This window comes from Tetrao urogallus (assembly GCF_951394365.1).
Source record: "Tetrao urogallus genome assembly, chromosome: 2".
NCBI classification, from domain to species: domain Eukaryota; kingdom Metazoa; phylum Chordata; class Aves; order Galliformes; family Phasianidae; genus Tetrao; species Tetrao urogallus.
Window position 1 is genome coordinate 3,922,476 of NC_136814.1, and position 20,821 is coordinate 3,943,296.

Consider the following 20,821-nt stretch of genomic DNA (forward strand, 5'->3'; position numbering starts at 1 on the left):
TTTGATATTGATCCACCTCATAGGATGTATGTACTGCTGTACATACAGCACCATGCATAACCTCACATGTTTTCAAGACCCTAACCATAATCTGAGTCAGTGGGATAGAGCGGGCATTGAATATTCTTACATCACACAGAGCATTTGAGTTTGTGTGCCATTTAGTTCATTGTTATGCAACCACATTTTAAGATATTCTTATTTTTTTAAGCAGTGGATTTTTTTCTTTAGCAGATGTTAAGAGCGTGCAAGTCCATGTCTATATGCATAAAAAAGAGCCCTGATCTATTAGCTGCTGGTGTATGTAGTGTGTACTTTATGAAAGTGATCAATGTGATAAATACAGTTTTCCTTACGTGAGGGACACTGTTTGTCCAAGAAAAATGCATCCATCAGGTGATGTATTCACTGGCTGTGCACTGTTTTTTTAGATGGAGCTATTATATGTTAGCAACTAGAGGCTTGCCAGCAGGCATTGCAAACATGAAAATCTTTTGTACGTTGGAATATTGGGTTTTCTTTTCTTTGCGCTTGATGTTGAGTTCTGCAGCTTACTTCTTGGAATTTTTAACTTTGAGTCTTCCATAAGGAAATCCAGAGTTTAGCTCTGTGCTTGAAAATTCTCAGAATCAACCCGAGAAAGGCTGTGTCATCTTGTATATTAGTCAAAAATACCCAACGGGCAGAAAGAATAATAGGTAACTGGAAATTTAGTGTTATCCCTACATTTAAAGTGCAAACCATTACAATGTAATAAAATTAATCCAGACATTTCCAGGGCAAGTGTGGCTGACCTTTTGTTCACCAGCTACTGACCCCAGGGTGAATGAAAGAGGCTTGCAGAGAGAAATGTCTGTTGTTTGGCTTCGGTCCCTGGTATTTAAATTGCATTCCCTAATCAAATGAAAAGGCTGTCCTCTCTATCAGGTTACAGAATCCATGGCAACATTTGGCCTTTTATATACATAATGTTAGCCTTTTTGTTTGCATCTAAGTAGAGACACCTGGAGCAATGTTAACATTAACCGATTTAGCATTAATAGCTTCATTATATAAGAATTTCTGATCAGATAGCTGTTACTTTTGTTATATTGCTTCAGCTTGTATTGTTTTCATTTTTTATCTCCCTGCTTGGCAACGGGGCAATGATTTGCAAATTTTTTTTGTCTTGATTAATTAAGCAATATAATTATCAGGAACCGTGATGCAGTCTTTGCTCGACAAAGCTTCTGAGGGAAGACAATAGTAAGTCTGTTAGTGTGAATGCATTCCACGCGTCACAGATGCATGAGGATATTCTGAACAATGAGACGAAAAGCTGCCTGCAAAAGAGGACAAAGAATGCCAGGCAGACTCTACACACTGCACATACCGCCAGGGACATACTGCGGGTTCCCTGGGACACAGATGCCTTGTTAGATTGCAGCTAGTCATCAGAGATTAATTCTCAGCCATTTGGTACAATAATTTACCCATTCCCCAGTCTTTTAACTAGTGCTGCTTGCTATAGAACCGAACTCTTTGTGCTCAGAAGGTTTATTTAACCTTGCCTACTTTTACTCTGTGCAACAAAAATAATTTTTTTTATCCTGGAAATTATAATGAAGCAGGTGATTGCAATGTGGTGAATATTAATTTCTTGTCCATGGATGACTTGCTTTGACGTTTGTGGTAGCCTAGGAGTGGAAGGATTTTTCCCTTGACTTCTTTTAAATATTTCATTCCTTCCTAAGCCTAATATATATATTTTTCTGTAACCATCTGAAACAGTTCTTTTCTCCAATATCTGGTTAAATGCTGGCTTGCAGAAAAGCACTGAGTGGGGCGTGTGCTCCTGTGCATTGAGTTCAGCTGCCCCCTTTCCGTCGTTACGGTGGGCTCTACGTATGGAGCCTGATGATCCGTGGCATCCCATTGACTTCGATGACCCTGCTCTTGGTTCTGGTTCTGGTTACATCTCGTCTTGCTTTGGCAATCATTCACACTCAATAAAAAGTTGTTTCCATCATCCACATTGTTGCTCTCTTTTCCCATCAGAAAGCCTACACCAACTCTGCTTCATGAAGAATTCTTGACAGGGAATGTGCTTGGGTCTCAGTTCTTCAAGTAACCTGGCTTGCTTCTTAGAAAAGAAAGTGTGTTTCTTCATTTCCCCAATTTTTTTTTTTCTTTTACATAATCACATGCAATTAGCCAGGTAGTGGAGTTCACAGTTGTGGTGTGCTCCCATTTTTATTGCTCTTCTGCTTCCCCTGGTGGCAGTGCTGTAGCTGGGGGCCAAGCAGGGCTTCTCTGCCCATGTGCCCCACAGGCAGGCAGAGCAACCTGCAAGGTTCAGCAGGGGGTTTGTAGTGGAGAAAAGTGTGGTTTGTTGGAGCGTGTCTGTTTAACTTGGAGACATCAACTGCTGAACTTTTTGTTTCAACAATTCTGACACATTGGGGATAATTTTTTGGGAAAAAAATGCTGGAGAAATTGCTCAGTGAAAGACTTTTAGAAATAGGAGCATAGTTAGGTATTTACACACACACATATACATGATGTGCAGAATGAACACACTTCATGTGTATTTTTAGTGTATAAATTCAGTAATCCTGTGTGAAGACAATTAGCCACACTCCCTAGGCTCCAGGTGTTTCTGAAATACTGGAACTAAGTCCAGCAAGCAAAAATTGCTTACAGTCAAAATGAGAATCAATTCCTCTGTATTGTAGCATATGTACATTGCTAATCTGACTTAAAACATCCAGCATTCACATGTGCGTGTAGTTTTAGTACTAATATGTACTTCACTTGCTTGTTCATACTGGCATAAAAAAGGAGATTTACGTTGTATCTCCTTTTGTCGATACTTGAAAGGTAGAGTGTGTGTGTGTTAAAAACTTCAGGTAGGAATGTTACTGCATAAGCTGGAGGAACTTGGTGCTGTGGAACATTATCACTTCCATGGCAAAGATTTTCTTCCTGTCACTTTTCTTTCCAGCTGGCCAGTTACTAATGGTAGCACAATGAAATAAAGCAAAATGCCGTGCAAAGATTTTGCATTAATCTTTTTTTTTTTTTTTTTTTTTGGAGGTGGGAGGAGGCAATATTTTAAGTAAAGGAATGACAAAATAACTGTGAGAAGACAGCTGTCATTTGCAGATGTTACATTAAATCCAAATTTCTTCTGTAATTCATTGCCACTTCTAATTAGAGGAATTCCCTAGATGCAGGGGATTTATATTATTCTCTTTGTCCATTTATTGAATGACTGTCACAGTCACCCACGAGCAGTTGCAGAAGAATAATGGAGGGTATTTATTTATGTGATAAGCCTCTGTACAGATGGAAAAAATCCATAGCTTAAATATTGGTAATTGCTGCTAGCTTCTACTTAGATTTTTTTTTTCATTTTGAGTTTGTGATAGGGAAGTGAGTTTGACTACTTGTCAATAATGAAATCTCCTATGCAGTTAATCACTGTGTTTTTCTCTGTTCTTGATATGGCAAAGCATGTTATACCTGCCTAATTGCAGGCGTTTTTCACTTTTATAAAGTCTTTGGGCCTCTTTTCTCTTTTTCTTAACGTTGCCTTTGTCTGAAGAGCCATATGCCACCAAATGACGAGATGTGGTGGGCTCCTCTGGAGGTAACCCTGCAGTAACACAGCTCCCACATCTTGGTACTGTCTGTAAGACAGACCCATTGCCTCTGCCCACCGTACCTATGGGGCACTGCCTCAAAGAGATGCCATCTTCTTGCATTTCCTGATCTTGGATCAGCTCAACTTTTTTCTTTTAAAAGTCCATGGAAGGAGCTTATGGAATAATATCTGCAGCAAAAGCTCCTGCCAGTGGAGGAGTCATTCACTGAATCAACATCCTGCTGAGATGCAAGACAGAAAACCTCTCTGAGTATCTGCTCCAAATGGAGCATTAACTTCCAATTCACAGGCAAACTTTGCTGATGTATATAATAAGTTCATGTTGAATATCCTGTGAAATGTACAAATACACATCAAGCATAATTACAAAAGATTAAGAACTTAAAAAATAGCAGATGAGTATTATAGTACAAATGCCAGTATGTAAAACAATGTGCTCATACTGTTTCCTGGCAAAATAGTTTAGTAGAGTTTTATTGTGGGGCTGATGCTTATTTTTCCAAACGTCAATAACCTGTATTTATATAATGCAAGATGCAACATGTGCTAGCAAGTGTGGCACCCAGCCTGCCACGCTGATTCACAGCCTCTGTCTGTCTGTGATTTACAGAGGAGACTGTGCAAACTGTCGCTTGTAATGTAGCTGAATATCTGAAGTGCCTCGAGCTGTTCAGGGTGAAGTCTTCATCTTCTTGCCTCCCTCTCACCTTCCTCAAGCAGCAGGTGCCTTGCTGTGGAAATCCCATGGGAATCAGGCTTATTGTTTACTGTTTCTGTTTTTCATTTTGGAACTTGCTCCTGTGCTTCCTTTAGCTGCCCTCGGCTCAGTTTCACGTGTGCTGTTTTTATTTTGGGGTCTGCAGGTGCCATTTTTTGGTCCTCTCTTTGATGGAGCCATTGTGACTGCAAAGCTGCTGCCAAGCCTCATTTGTGCCACGTGCATCAATGCCAGCAGAGCCGTCAAATCGCTTATCCCTCTCTACCAGAGTTTGTATCCTTTCCTGTTGATGATGCAAAGTTTCCCTTGGCAGGGTTCTTCTGAATATTCTGCTGCTAGGAGGTAAGCATTAGTGAAAATACTTACTGGAAAAGGTCAGAGCGTTCTGCGTGTCAAGCTCAATTTTAAGTCATTCACACCCTGCTGCCATTCAGTGCTTAAAAAAAAAAAGATCACAAGAATGTTCTCAGCAGCAGGCAAACAAGTGGATTTGGACTTACAGTGATGCTTTGAACAGTAAGTAGTGACAATGTTCCATTTTCTTTCATGGTAATAAACGTTATCTACAGTGTACATTAAGCTAATACACAGATAACAGTGGTGTTCTTACCTGATAAAAGAAGGTATTCCAGTTTGGTTGGTCCTGTTACATTAGTAAGACAGATGGGATTTGGCTTCTGAGACAGATATTTCGGTTCCCTAATTCCATTTTTAATCAAACACTTTCTGTAATAGGGGATTTTCAGAAAGTGTTTTCTTACAGTTGCTGGAAGATAGCTAGATGGTATCTCTTCTGCAGATTGCAAGATAAACTTTTATTCTTATATGATACGCATACTAACTGGGTTATTCTGATATGATATGCAGACTAACTGGTTTCACTGTTTTTAGGATTTTCTCACAATGCCATAACTATGCTTGAAGTGTCTTATAGCTCGTTTTGTTAATCATTTTAGTTTTGTCAGTAACAGCACTCACTTCACTTGGTTTTCTTTGGGGAAGGTTTTATTTGAGAATTTTTCTACTAGCAGGAGTTTGAGAAAGAATTTGGAAGTGCTTTGATCTTTGAAACAGCATTGATTAATTACTCTGAGATGCACATTTTTAAATATTTTCCAAATATTCTTTGTTAAAAAAATGCTGAGTTTTACCCCATACGTGCTGCAGGAAATTAAAAGTAGCACTGTAGTTAAATAGTGTCATTCTGATTAACTTCATTATTTACCCATTTCGTGTGTAAAACAAAGCCAGTTGGTGGTTGTTGCATAACTATTTCAATTCAGTGCATCAGTTGCAAAGTCATGGCAGCACCTAACAGATGACTCAGAACTTGCCAGGTTTTCCACTTCTGTTTAATGAGAGAATTCTAGCCTAATGACTGAAGTTCTTCTATGCAGAATTCAGCTTAATCCATCTGCTTGTATAGGTAATTTGTAATAATGAGACACTGTGGTAAAAGTAACATAAGAAACTGCGCTCACTAGAACGAAGAGAGACTAATGCTGCTTTGAGTAGTGCCACCACCAACCTCAGATTTCTGCATCCCGCTCATCTTTTGGCTTTCAGTTTGTCATCAGTTTGCTGTGCTCCCACTTTCCTGCAGGGTCCCCTTCTGGGCCCTTCATTGTCTGCAGTGAAACTTGAGCAGCACGAACGTGACAGCACATGCCACATCTCAGCATATGTTTGAGGTCTATCTGAAACCATATCTGTCCCCAGATTCTTGTTTTTCTTTTTTGTGTCTGCTTTTGTACCAATGACATCTGTAGTGGATTGACTGCTACATCTCTATTTGATGGATGAAAGAGAGCTGAGGGATTTCTGAAACAGGACAAAGATGTCGTAGTGGGAAGGTCCCATCAGGATGGCACTGGAGCAGGAGAAAAACACATCCACAACTTTAGTTATAAAAAATGAAACTTTTTTCACTGAAAGGGTCAACAGTAGTTGTTCCCTATGAGAACAAAGATAGACTGAATATTTTTGTGAGCCAGAAGGTATAATGTAGGTTTGTACATTCCATAAAGGAGGTGTTTGAATCTGTCCAATGCACTAACAGTTTGTAGTCTTTGTAGCTCCCAGAATGTGCAAGCTCAGTGAATGAGTTTGCTCCTGATGTGGCTTTGCTATCTGTAACTTGGAGGAATGAGAAAAGCAGCCCCAGAAATATAAAAAGCAATTAAAAGTGTTCGGTGACTTTGTCATACTGTGAAGGAAAATATCTCAAAGGTGAAATAACTCCCAGCAAATAGTATGGAAGGGAGAAGCAAGAAGCAGTAATCCTAGCAAAGGGAAGGGTGATGTTTGGCAGCACTTGAGACGTAACTTTTGTGGGGTCGCGTGCTGCTGGGTCTGGCAGCATCCTGTCAGTAGTGACAGCTGAAGTCACTTGTAGGGAAGTCCGCAAACTCTGGTTCCAGCTGCCCTTGTCAGAGGCTTTAAGGGAAGTGTAATCAGCCACAGAGATTAATTTGCATCTCAATTAGGAAAGAGTCAGGAGGAAGCGGTGAGGTCTGTTGCTGGAAGGTTGGGGAAGAAATCTCATCAGGCACAAAGGCTCTGAGCTGGGCGCTGCACTGAGCAAAGGACAGCATCTGAATCCAGTTTCCATGGGGACCAGGACACAGAGCTGCTTTGCACTGTAATCCCTTGGTCACGATGACACAAATTCCAGTGTTGTACCCAAATACATTTTTCTGTTGGAAGTACCTTTGAAAATGAGAAGGGTAACTGTGGCAGAGCACACAAGGTTGTTTAGTCTGGTTTGTGTGTGTGGGTTTAGGTGAGTGTTTCTGTTTTACGGAATTCATTAGAGCGAGAGAAATATTCATTAAAAAATAATTAACTATACTTAAACTTTTGTTTAAGGCCGTTCTGGCTGCAAGTTCTTTGTGTGTGCCAAATGACGTGTGATGGCATTGCAGGCAGGCAAAAGCAGCGTAGTTACACATAGCTGAGTTGCCTTGAATGCTTAAAGCTCAATTTTCTGTGCCACTGCTGTAATGTTTACATGTTAATGGATGATTGTACATTAGTATATGTTCAAAATAATCATTTTTTCAGGAGCGCATTCATTCTTGGTGCACTGAAGCATTGAGGCTGAGTGGCCGCAGGCTGTACTAATTGGTGCTCTCACTATCCTCAAGTAACTGTTGAGTGCAAGGTAATGTGTTTCAGCAGCTTCACCACGCTGCTTTTTTAGCCAATAATTGTTTTGAATACGTTTGTGTACTTTATGGAAATCACAAACAGTAAGGTGGCTTAAGATTACTTGAAAACATCAAAAAGTAATGCTTAAATTTTCCTAAAATTATAGGATGAAAATGTGTATATTTGTCGATGTTACTGGCATCTGAGCTGAGCAAATGATGATGTGAATAAACCTTGGCTGCACCAAATGGACCCGTCAAGTTTCTGGTGGAAGTTAGGGGGTGCTCTGCAGGACCAGATCATAGCACTGCAGCAACATCACAACATCCAGGGATAGGAGAGAAGCAACAAGTACTGAGGCAGAACACTGAGATTCTGGCACTTGCAGTGCAGTAAGTGGGAGTGCGTGCCTGGGATGGAAGGCAAACTGCTCAGGCAAACGCAGTTGGAGAAGGCATCAGCTGTTTGCAGCCAAGTGACTGATCTGTTGAGCATGACCTGCTGAGCAAGTGTCCATTCAGGCCCCACTAACACTGAATGTTTCAAGAAATGATGGAGGTTCTGATTTTTTACTTATAAATTACATCTTTGGTTTTTTTTCCATTTAATATAAAATTAGTTGTGTGTCCGAAAAGCATTTCTGAACTTTTCTCTGTTCTGTACTGCCAGTTGTCCTAAGTTGCACAGTCTGTACATCACTGAGAGCTGGTCTTATCTGTAAAGATAAATGCTGGGAAAAAAACAGGGTTTGTACTTAATACTTTATTATGTATAGTTGCTGCTTAAGGTGATAGTTACATTTCCACATTTGGAGATTTACTTGTACTTAAGCTTAGAAACTAAACCTGCAACCACTTCAGTGGTTGGTCTGTAACTTATTGCTCCAGAAAGATTTGGGCATCACGGGATAATGGTGTCTGAGCAAAAAGAATGGGAAATTCTGTTAACCTGGGGTCCATACTGTCTTTCAAAGGATGTCATTTCCTTGCTCCTTGAATTAAATTGTTCCTGCTGAGAGTTTTATAAATTAGTCTCAGATTTTACGTACAAAATGTTAAAGCCAGGATGCTTATTCTCTGCCATCTCACACATTTCTTAGTAACAATAGTGGTGAAGATCCTACTTTCTTTTTTCCTATTTTCATAATAATGATAACGATGGCAATAATTGTGCAAACTTATCTTCAAAATAAGACAGCTGGCTAAAAGATTGTACCAGACCTGGCTTATTTTAGAAGAGTTCTAAGTGCATCCTTACTTGAAAGAGAAGCTTGGCAGAGGTTGAGAAATGGTCACAGCAATACAGAGATGTTGGTGGATTGCTGTCACAGTGGGTGAGGTCTGTGAGGCAGACCTGTGTGCCTGAATGTACATGTGCACGTCTTTGTTTTCACTCTTCACTAAAAAATAAGTTTCTTTTTAATTGAAAAAACAATATTCTGCCTTTTGATTCCTGTTTTTTTTTCATACTCTTCTGTAGCATCTTGATTAGGGTATGGTGTTGAGATGCTCTTTGGGGGAAGAAGAAATAACTCACAGGTGGGGGGCTGTGCAGACTCATCTGCTCGTTTTCTATCAGAACAGTGTTTCAGGTAGCTAGGAAAGTGTTCTCAGAGATGGAATCCTAGCAGGAGCAGCTAATATAAGCTGTGCTGCTTCTGCCTTTCTTTCATCAACAGAATTCCGTAAAGGCTGATCCCAAATACGCTTAGTCTGGCAAGCAGGAAAAAAAGAGAAGACATCACAATTGCAGGCTGAGGTATTGTTTCCAAAGTTGTCCACTTTTTTTTCTTGCTATTCAGTCAAAGAGGAAAATCTGAAAGTGAGATGTAAATTCTTCCTTAGTTTACCTTGGGATTCCTCAGTGCATTGCTGCAACATAATACATCTGTGCCTTGGTGCATCTGTGCAGCAGACGCTGGCCGTGTCTGTGAGCTAGAACAAACAGAAAGCACGAGGAGGATGCATATGCTTTACATAGTATCTGAGCACTGGATGTCACCATTTCCCTGCTTAAGATTCCCAACTCTATGGGCCAGGAGAAAACAGCCCATACTTTGGAGAGGTGATTTGCTGTGTGAATAACTTGTAAAGGTTTATGCACTGTAGCGAGCATGGCATGCCTGCTTACCCGTACCAAACAAGCAGCTCAAGAGGATCAAATCAAAGACCATCTAAATATGTAAAAATAACAACAACAACAAAAAAACCCCACCACTTTAACTCCTTAAATTGTATCCAGATATTAATGTATAGCAGATATGATCATATCTAGAATATCGAGCTTAAGATCATCAGCTTTGACTTCAGAATGAATTGCTTCTGTAGGCTTAAACCAGTTTATGATTAACTTAACGTGGAGCGATGATCTGAGTGGTCAGGCTAAAGAAGAACTGTTTGCTGTGAGTCAGCTGTGTAAATGACTGTCATATTTTTTCTGCACGTGTGTTGTAAGGTGTCTGAAAAGATGTTTTGTGCACTTTACAAACTGCGTTTCGCTGAGGTTGCCTTCAGAGCTATACTCTGGTTATAAAGAGGTGCTTGATTGCACCACGCAAGTGAAATGGAAAGCCTGCTAATCTTTTTAGAGAGGAGCTCATAATTTGTTCCCCTTCTTCCATCCAAAGAAGTCATGCCCTTGGGCTATGTAGATGCTGTTAGAAATGACTATGAAATTCTAAAGCATGTGTCACGAGAGCTGTGACAATTTATATGACACGGCATCTGACAGTTTTCTGCCCAAATGATGGCTTCTGGCTCGCAGGCAGATCTTTGGCCACTCCTGCACCGCTTTGTCTGGAGGGCGGCGTGCTTGCCGTGCTGCTGGTCCCCAAGCCTGGGCTGGCAGAAGCGCGCAGACCCCTCGGAGCGGGGCCGATCGATGGCCGACCGCCTCCCTCCTCTGCCTCCCCTGCTCACAGCACAGCCTTGTCCGGGCAGCGATCGATGCCTCTAATCTGCCGCAGCCCGTAATAAGTCATGCGAGGCAAAGCTTTTAGGTGGCATTACATGGGATTGTGGAGGCGGCTCTTCAGCTCTTATTCATAGTGCTCTTCATAGACTGGCGGAGAAATCTACTGCAGCCTACTTGTGCATGTCTAAGGAGTGCATAATGCTTCCACAGGTCTGAACGTTGCGTGTTCCATGCTGACACATGGACACAACGGGTTGAAGTTCCTGTATTTTTGTGTATGCATCTTACATACCCATCCCTGACGTGTTCCCTTGCAACGCACACGTCTTGCATCCACATCACTGCTACCTGCTTGTTTTCTTCATTTTACAGGAGGGAAGGCAGGCAGTAGTGAAGGTTGCATAGTGTATAAGTAGTTGATTAAAAAGTGAGTTAAGCTCCAGACAGTGCAAAAGAAGGCAACCTTTTCTTTATTCATGGAACTTGTATTGCAACAAGAACTCATGCCATCCCAGCTCCCTTGGTCCCTCGTTCCCCATGTGGGAGATTCCCACTGAAAAAATAATGGTTATCGCAGTTTGTTATCCACACCCAGCCAAATTCTCCCCTTGCATTGCTTTCAGCTACTTCATTCCCTACCAGTCACTGCTGAAACTCTGCTTGGGGTTTCCAGGTATTTTCTCTGCTGAAATACCCTTCCACAAGCATTACCAAGCCAATGCCCTCGAGTCTTCCCACGATTTTGGATGTCTTTGTAATTTCCTCTTAACAATGCCATTAATTTTTGTGCTATAACACAGAGCACTGTTATTGTTTTACACATTTACTGCTGCTCCTGCTGCAGCTGGCTTCTGTTCAGTAAAAGTCAGTAAACTCCAACAGGCTTTTATCTGCCAAGTGGTTTGATGAACAGTCCTAAAAAAGAGCCTGTGATTCAGTGACATCATGAGCATAGTGTTCTTCAAAATAAAAAGTGAATTCAGTGTGTCAGAAAGAAGGAAGGTGAACTTCAGATATGTTAAATGATGTACTCATACAGTCATTGGAAGCCACAAAGCACACAGCTTCATCCTTACTAAAATCTGGAGAGTCAGGGGTCTTTCTGGAGAAATGCAAGCAGCAGGCCAGGGTTTGAATTGGGAACTGGAATCCTAAATCACCACCATGGAGGAACTGCTGCTTTGGATGACACTCTTGTTACTGCCAAAGAAATGGAATAAAGAAAACATTTTATTTGCACGTGAATAATTTTGCAGAAGGTGGGGTTTTCAAATGCTTCTTTAAACTCCTCTGTCCTAAATCAATCCAGAGTTGTGCAGGAGGGTTGCTGGCTTCAATTCAAGTTGCAGTGGCAGATCAGTGTGGTGTAGTATTGCTCACAACTGAGAAGATCCTGTAGTCAGGTGTGAGCTTGAGAGATGGACAGGGCCCTGCGTGCTGCGTTCTGTCACGTATCAGCACCTGAGCTGTGGTTAACCAGCGCCTCTTGGGCAAGGGAGGTGAGGGGGAATGGTTTTAAAATGAGACAGGGGAGGTTTAGGTTGGATATTAGGAGGAAGTTTTTCACACAGAGGATGGTGAGGCACTGGAACAGGCTGCCCAAGGAGGCTGTGGATGCCCCAGCCCTGCAGGCATCCAAGGCCAGGCTGGATGTGGCTCTGGGCAGCCTGGGCTGCTGGTTGGTGACCCTGCACATAGCAGGGGGTTGGAACTGGATGAGCACTGTGCTCCTTTTCAACCCAGGCCATTCTGTGATTCTATGATTGTCTTCCTGTGGTGACAGCAGCTGAAATGGATAGATTCAGGCAGATACTTTATTTAAACGTTTTTTTTTTCCATGCATACAGATGAACAGTTTTGGGTTGCGTTTTCAAACTAAGCGGTGCTAAGTTGGCTGTTCCACCCCTGTTAAGTTGACGAGGATTTGTGCGGCTGAAATCTCCGCTGCATCTTTCAGTACTTCATGCCCAAACGCTCGCCGGCACTTCGGTTTCCTCGGGGTGTCTTCGTTCGCCTTTTGGCCGTTCCATCGCTGTGGCCGGGATCCCTCGGAGGAGCAGAGCAGAGGGTCCCAAGCCACGCAGGATGCGTGCCGCGGCCGCTCGGCTTTGTGCACGCTCATTAGCATGCTGGCTGGGCGCCGGCGCTGTCTTTGCTCGCTCGGCGAGCTCCGCTAGCTTACCAGCTGTTCCTGCTGCTCGCGACAATGTCCGGCGTGTCCGGATCACCGGGTTCCTGCGCCCGCCGCCGCGCACAGACAGCCTTTCCGCTGGGGATGCCCACGTGGCCGCCCGGCAGCAGCGGCACCGCATAAAGTAGCAGGCCCTCGCATGGCATATGGTGTCTGGATTCATACAAGATGCAAAACTATTCTGCCGCTAATGCACAATGACTCATAGCATTGCTAATTTTTCTAACAAAAGCCCACTTCCACACCCACACTTTTAACCCCTCGGGCTAAAAAGCCTCCTCTTTAGTTTCAAAGCTTTGGAAATGTAAGGAGGTGGCTTCTGGATCAATAAACGAAACCCTATATTTATTTAAAGCGTATGGAAGTCCTAACGGTTATTTTAAAATGCTGTAGAATGCTGCTCTCAAAACACTTCTCTGACGTACAGGGCTCTTCTTTTTGTTCCAGAGTGGATTTGTTGTGAGATGTGGGGAGTTTTTTATTCTTTGGTACTTACATAGTAGAATAGTAGCTGGAACTGGGCTCAGATAATAAAAACTCATTCTGGATTCAGAAAGAATCAAAGCGATGTCCAGCAGCCGTGTATTGCGGTGTGAGTTACCTAGCCATTTATTGCAATAGCAATATTGCTTTTAATATCTGGCTGTGTTTCCATTGTACTTTTTGGGAAGAAAAATAACTTGCTTTCCAACTAGAGGGAGCAGCTGGTCCCACTCGTGCTCATTCTTAGCCCTCCAGACTAATTCCTTTGTGCAGAACGTACGGCGATCATTCCTACATTTTAATAAAATTATGTGGAATTACCCTGCATAATTTAGATTAAGAAGATAGGTCTTAATTTTTACAACGTGATCATCCGATTAAATCACAAAACTCGGAAAAAAACTAAAGCACATACTGCTTGAAATTATACAGGTCATGAGAAGACTCGTTAGAGGAGACTGAAAAGCTTGGGCTTCTCCACTTTTGTTGCTAGACACAAAGCCTGGCAGAGGCACGTGTGGTGGGGCAGGAAGCCCTGCGCTGCTCCATCACAACAAAAGAACAAAGGGATGCAGGAGGAGGTGTGGAGATGGCCTCATCCCAGCTGGACTAACTCCTTGGGAGCTGGGATTGTGCCTGGAGAAGCCCTGGGTGCTGGTCCAGCTCCTGCACAGGATGCTGCATGTAAGGAGAGTCCTGGCCAAAGCACTCCCACCTGGGAGACACTGGGAGCTATGGGGGGCAGGGACCACGTGCTGGCCTGCTGTGGGCACATGCTGGCCACTCACCATTCCTGAAGCCCTGCTGCCAACTTTAAAGCCTCAGTCTCCATCGCACAGGGCAGTCTGGAGTCTTTGAGATGCATCTCCGTGGGTTGCAGGGTGCAGGCCACCAGCTGGAATGCATCTGTGCATCCTTGTGGACGCATCCCCAACTGCAAAGGAACTTGCAAAACTGCAAATATACAATCTTCAAAGTGTTTTGTATTCTTTTTGTCAAACTTCTCCTGTTTTTCTAAAGAAAACTTGCTTCTCATGAGCTGTGTGTGCTGTAATCATTCATTCAAAAGTTAAATTGTTTTCTCTACTGGAAGAATTTGAAGTGTAGCTTTGAATTTTTTTTAATTGGTTGGAAGTTTTTTAATGGCATCGTTTCCCTCTTAGCAAAAGTGAGCTTCAGAATTCAGTGCTGACCACACTGTGAGGAGGTGAGACCGGATCTCCCCTGGCCTCCCTGCAGCCTGCTGTTCCTATGAACCTGACATTGTGAAAATGGGATCCATGATGTAAATGGCTGTTTTACAAATACTGTTGTAATGAGCATCACTGTAGTGCTGTATCATTCCTTAAAGAAAGATTTTCCTTCTACAGGCAGTTGAAAGAGTTTTGAAATATTCTTTTACTGGAGATGGTTTTTTAGGTTGGGAGTGAAAGCTTGGAGACAGAAACAGAGAGGAATAGGAGAAAGATGCTTTTTCATTCTGGGCTCGTTGGCATATTCATCTTCATGTTTTCTTTCATCAGTATTATCTTTTGGTATGTATTTTAAAGTAACTGCAGTTGTCTTATAATTTTTAATAACTTCTTGAATCTAATACTAAGTGTTTAGTAAGCATACAGCATTTTCTGTTTAAAAAAAAGATAAAAATTAGTTCATTTTCAGTTTTTTAGTCCTGTCTCCCAGTTGGCCTGAACCAGGTCAGAAACCAGGTTTAGAAACCCTACCTCCTGCTGCACAGCTACGTTTATCAGTACCAGCTTAGGATATCCATCTCGTTCCTTGTCACCTGTTTAACAGTGAGAATGATGTACTAAACTTGGCTAGTCCATAATTTGTTGGCTTTGCTGGCATTCCCCTGCCCACCTTTCAGTAGTGTTGTTTCCATAGCAGTGATTTCACTTGTTTGCATTATCACTGAACCAAGCCTGGAGTTAGCTCAGCTTTTCGTTGCTATAAAGCCATGATGCCAGAAGTGCAGCATCGTGAAAGTGAAGTCATTAAAATATATCACATAACCTCAAGCTTTTTTTTTTTTTTCCTCAAGCTGATAGATCTTACCTTAATTCGTGTCACACCCATGACTAATGAGCTCCCTGGTATTGGAAGTTGGCTTCTGGAGTGTTTGGGTGGTGTGCCTCCCAGAGCAGCACTGTTAAGGGGATGGAAGGATAGAAGCACCGAGAAGGTTATCACAGAGCTGTGCCTGTTCCTTGCGGGAGTGAGCACTGAAGCTGGTGCTTGGAGGCTTTGTACATCACAAGCCAACTCCTCCCCTCACTCTGAATGTCTGTCCCCATCCCAGCCATCCTCTCCCCGGCACCTGGCACAGCTGGGACACTGGGCTCTGACATCGCTGCTTCCCAGGGCAGATCCAGGGGTAAGAAACAGAAGGGGCTGCGATCTGTCTTCTGTCCTTAGCTGTTAAATATGATCTGTTTTCTGTCCTTAACTGCTAGATACAATTCCGTGTGATTGTAAAGGTTTGGCAGTACAGAAACAGCTGCTGCAGTGCACCTAGCAGCTGTGAATAACCTCACCCCAGTGTTCCAGGTAGCTGCTGATAGTTGTTTCATTGCTCTGGTTTTAGGCAGGCTGTTTACCTGCTGTTTGACATCCTCGAGATAAAAAGACACATCAGTGTCTTTATTTTCAGTAATGTATTTAATGTGTGACAGAAAATTCCTGCTCCCTTCATTTCCTTAGCCAGTTATGGTTCAGAGCATTGCCTGGTTTGCTTTCCTTCTGCTAACTCGTTCAGTGCTGTCCTCCCCTGCACTTTGCTCAGCGCTTATCCAGAAGGAAGAGAACGATGGTAGAACTCTTCTATTAAGGCAGCCAACACGTTTGTGGGGTTGGCAGTAGGGAGGAATTGTTCAAATCCATCAGACCTCTTTTAAAGCAGAAACATTTTCCTGATTAGCTTTTGCAGAGCCTGCTGCTTTTTGTGCTCCCGTGTTTTATGACTTGTTGCCATGATAATTCAGCTCATCTTACAGGTTTCTCTAATTGTGATTGATGTGTAATCATTCATTTTATTGAACCTCATTAAGGTCTGCAAACCTCTGTACCAACTTACAGTAATTAGAGCCCAGATAGCCATTCCATCTGTTCACAAGCGCTGTTTAATTAATGAACTTTTAACGTGTTCTTTGCCTTGTAAAAGCTCTTAGTATTCTCAAGTTGTTGAATAGGGTAGGATTTGTATGCCAGCATTTCCTTTTTTTTTTTTAATACCACAGCAACTTGCATTTTGGAATCCCAAAAGTCAACACACAAAGTCCTCGGATTTCATGAAGCAGAGTAGAGAGATTTTACTTGTGGTGTCATTTTTTAGGTATCAGTTACAATCTCTGCAACACAGGCACTGCAAATGAAAAGCTCACGTGGACTTCATCATCCTTTTTAATGCCCAGGACAACGATTTTTAATCTCCCCTGGTATTGTTGAAGAAGGTATACAGAGATCAAGTAAACAAAATGTTGTGTTTTTCTTATGTTTAGCACTTAATGGAAGAAAATGAGAAAGACAGTGTGGGCAGATGCACATTTTCTTCCCCTTGAGTTTCATCTTTTTGTTGCATTTAAAGCACCAGGACTGAGACAGCTTTGTTACTTTTTTGTACTAGTCAGTATAATGAGATTTTAGGGCTGAGTGGATCTGCCAGTGCTGCTGGAGGTATCACAGGGACTGTGGTAATAATGGTCCAGAGCAGCAAAGAATGAGAAAGCAGTAGGACAGAAATTCCTAAATGCTTGGGGTGTTTCTGCTGCGCTATCTGGCTGTGCAGGACGTGGTGAGGCAGTGATTTATGCAGAAAGAACAAATGATTTTTAAAGATGGAAGTAAATTTCTGCTCCCTGACCAGAGAGAAAAGGCTGCATTTCAAGTGTGAGGATTTTTAGGAGAAGCAGTGCTAGAAGATTTCTGTACATGAGGAAATCACAGCCAAATAGCTGTACTAAATTAGAACGTCAGATTAATCTCACGAGTAACTCTGGAGCTCAAGCAATTAGTAAGAGAAAAAAGAACACCTTTTCTTGCATTCCAGGCCCATTGCTGGCTCTTCTCTATCATAGAGCATTGTAGTTCCGTGGTTGGGCTTTGCCTCAAATATTCGGGACGAGAATGAAGTCATACTGCTCAACTCTCAGAATCCCTTTCAGCATCCCAGGGCAGGCCATCTGTCTGGGCCAGGCCCTCTGTTCTCCTGCAGCACGCGTTTCAGCCAGTGCTTTGAGAGAGACCGTGCCCTAGAGAAGGGAAACGTAGTGAAACAGAAGCCTGGGGCATGGGGCTGCAGCTGCAGTGTTTGGAAAAGCGGGTTGCATCGCCTGCCTTCTAATTTCACAAGTTGGTTTTGTGGTTTATTTGTGGGGTTTTTGCTGTTTGTTTTTTTTTTTTTTTTTTTTTTTTGCTTGTTTGTTTGTCTTCATCACAGATTAATGTCTAAGATGGGGAAAAGGCAACCTTTTGTATTTTGTTAAGAGTTCCCAGCCCCACTGATCTTTTACTTGGGTTTTCTTTGAGTTACCATCCTCTTTTGGACCAGTCTCAGCTGAACGCTGAGTGTTTCCGAGGTCCCAAAAGAGAATGCTCCCAAGCAGTTAGCTTTGAATTCCCTCTCAGGACTCAGGCATATGTGTGAGAAAAATGATTTCTCGCAGACCTTTTGGGAAGTGTGTATGTTTTGTTTGGGAATATGTTGATCTGTGCCAAGGATCTGGTCTAAGCTCCTCTGGCTCAGCCTTTTCCATTTGTGATGTTTCATATGTTGAGTGTTGTGATTTATTTGGCTTGTTCTGAGACATCATTCCAATGGCTGCGATTGAGTCACAACCCAATGATATGTGTTCTTTTTTTAGAGAAGGGAGGAACAAATTCACTCATCATGTGCATTGAGCAAGGCTTGCTTGTAAAGCTGTGGCATTCCTTTACAAGCATCTAGTTAGGAGGATGCAGTTTTGTTTACAGGAGGAAAGCTCTGGGATGTATCGCCTTGCTCTCTGTGAGCGTTTGAGCCCAGCAGTTCAGCCAGTGATCAGCAGGCAAAAACTGCACAGAGGACCTCAGTGAAATTTCAGCAGTAATCAGAGCATCCTGGTGAAGAAAGGGAGCTGAGAAAATCATGCCTTTAGCTTGTTTTGCTTGTCCCCCTGGTTCCTCTCCAGGCAGTTGCTGATGTGTGATGGCTGTGGGGAGAAGAGTGAAGGGCAGAAATCACTGAGCTTACTGCAGCAGGATGAGTGTGATTAGTGTAAATGTGTGCTGCATACATGTTCTAGCAGTATTGCCTTTTAAGCATGTAAACACAAGTCCTGTTCTGCCCTTAGCTAAATAGAAGTGCTAATTAAGTGAATTGCATTTAAGGCTGCTCGATGGAGGGTATCTGATGTTAAATAACAGACATTTAGTTGAAGACTGTAATATTGCTTGTGTTCCATTCGCTGGAAAATGTCTTAGATTGTTTTTTGACTCAGCTTATAAGTATTTCTAACATTCTGTCAGTATGCCTATCACCTATGAAAAGTGTTTTTACATGATTTGGGTTTATTAAGAGAGACAAGAAAGAGGCTGTTCTCTCGCTAGTTAAGTATTATTGCTTGTTAATCCATATTTTAAAAGTTCAAAGACTGTGCTAGCACGTCCCTCTGTGTTCTTTTTGCTGTTGGTAAAGATGTCCTTGTATCAAGCATTCACATTTGTGTGAGAAATAGAATTCAGTTCAGTCGGTGCATAGATTGTCAGAAAGATTAAAGTGTGCATCGCGCAATTTTTCTTCTTTCAGCACAGGGCCTTTGATGTGCTAATGTTCACTTTCTCTCTTTTCATTCAGAAGTGCTGGTCATTGTTTTGAGCTGCAGAACAGTATCTGCCTCATGTAGGCGGATTCTAATACCCTGGTAGCCAAACCTTGCTCAAGGTAGCAGAATATAAATATGCAGTAATATTGATGGCATTGTACGCTGGGATCAGATAACAGTGTGCCTGCACAGATAAATACCAAGGCAAAGCCAAGGCATTTGTCGAAAATAATGTTGCAGAAAGCCCAAATATTTAATTGTAAGTAATCCACGTAGGTGGCAGCGTTACTGCTGTTCTACTGAGTCATATAATCCGGTTTTAAAATCAAAAAAAGCTCGGTGGTGTCATGTGCACTCTGAAGTCCATTACAATAACTCTCGAAGACAAGCCCGTCGTGTATTTCCAAAGTTAATTAGCAAGTGAAATTATTTGGACGGGCTAATTGTGTTGCAGTGGATATTTTCCAGCAAAGAGCTGCGGTTTTGCAGGCTGCTCGCAGGGCCGACTCGCAGCTCACGTAGCAGGGGATGGCTGCAGGTCATGGCACGGGCATCCTAGCGAATCTGCGTGGAGAGACATGCTTACAGCTACCCTTACCTCTGCCTAAATATTGATTCTTCTTGTGTTATGGACTGCTCAGAAGTGGTTGGCTGAATCCCCCGTAAAGATAAATATGGGAAGTGTTGGTTGTGTGGGAGTGATTTCAGCAGTGTCTGTGCTTGGTAGAGGACAACGGAGTGATAAAAATCTTCCTTATTATAACTGGGGGAAATGTGGTGGTTGAGTTTTGAGGGGGTAAGCTGAATAACCACAAAGTACCCCTGCAGATGGATGCTGTAGGAAGCGTCGCCTATTGCACTCAGCAGCTTCTGCCTCAAAATTCAGAGCTGTTGTGTTTCTCAAGCAGTAGAAAATCGTAGCTTTGAAGAAGGTGTGATTACAAAAATAAGCTGCAGGTCAAGCCATAAACTAGGTAACATTCAAAAGCGTTTCTCATGAAGTTTCTCTTATGTTAATTAAAATTGAAAATTTAATTAAAAGGTGCTAGTTGATGAAGCTTTTGGCTCAGCAGGTATTTAACCGATAAAATGACGACTTAACAAGAACTGGAGAGCTAAGTTGAGTTAAGATAAATATGACCATAAGCCTGCTCTTGAAATATTAAATATTTTCTTGCTGCACTGTGGCTTTGGCCCTGCATCACCGGCCCTGTTCTCCTTCCCTGTTTACTCCAGCAGCTTTGATGCTTCATTAAAATTTTATCCTCTGCTCTTCCCCTTTCTCGTTGGGATCCCCATCATCTCCTTTTATAGCTGAAATGACTCAGCAGTGAGGGACTTCAAAGGCATCAGAAAATCAACTTAAAGGATGCTGTCTTGAAGAAATAGCGTTAATATTCAGAAAACAGCGTGGTTTAATGAAAACTGAGAACAAAAAGAAACCCGTGTCGGTGATGAGGGCTGGGCAACCTAAGCACTGCCGAAGGCTTTCCTCTTTGTACCCTGAATAAAAAAAAAAAAAAGAAGAAAGGAAAAATACTTTTCTCCAAAAGCAGTGATTCAGCTGGGCATCCGGCAGCCCTGCACGCTGGTTTGTGTCGCCTCGAGCGAGCTGTGTCCAGAGGGCTGGCAGGAAGCAGATGGACTCGGCTGCGCTGAGCAGAGCTCGGCTCTTTTGCTGGGGCTGCTGTGTGATTTCGGATGGCCTTGGGGGAATGGCTCTGAAGCGGCACGCTTGTCAGCAGCGCTCGTCCTGCACGCTGCCAGCTCGCAGAGGGGAGCAGGAGTCACTTCCCACTCCGTATCGTAGCCTCCTCAGCAGCACTACTAGCTCACTCGTTTGCCTTCTCAAATCAGATTAATTTTCCATTTTAACAAAGTGCTGTCATTGTGGGAATCAGCCTCTAATCTCATCGCGG

The 20,821-nt window shown here is 42.6% G+C and overlaps 1 protein-coding gene across 1 annotated transcript in view; it reads left to right on the forward strand.

Annotated features, from left to right (window-relative positions):
* Positions 1–20,821, forward strand: part of RALGAPA2 (Ral GTPase activating protein catalytic subunit alpha 2) — a gene marked incomplete at both ends in the record, with an annotated part of 118,398 nt that overhangs the window by 72,774 nt on the left and 24,803 nt on the right. Inside the window, one exon of the mRNA XM_079550449.1 lies at positions 4,510–4,637. Within this exon, the coding sequence (XP_079406575.1) occupies positions 4,510–4,637 (128 nt within the window). The remainder of the gene's footprint in view (positions 1–4,509; positions 4,638–20,821) is intronic.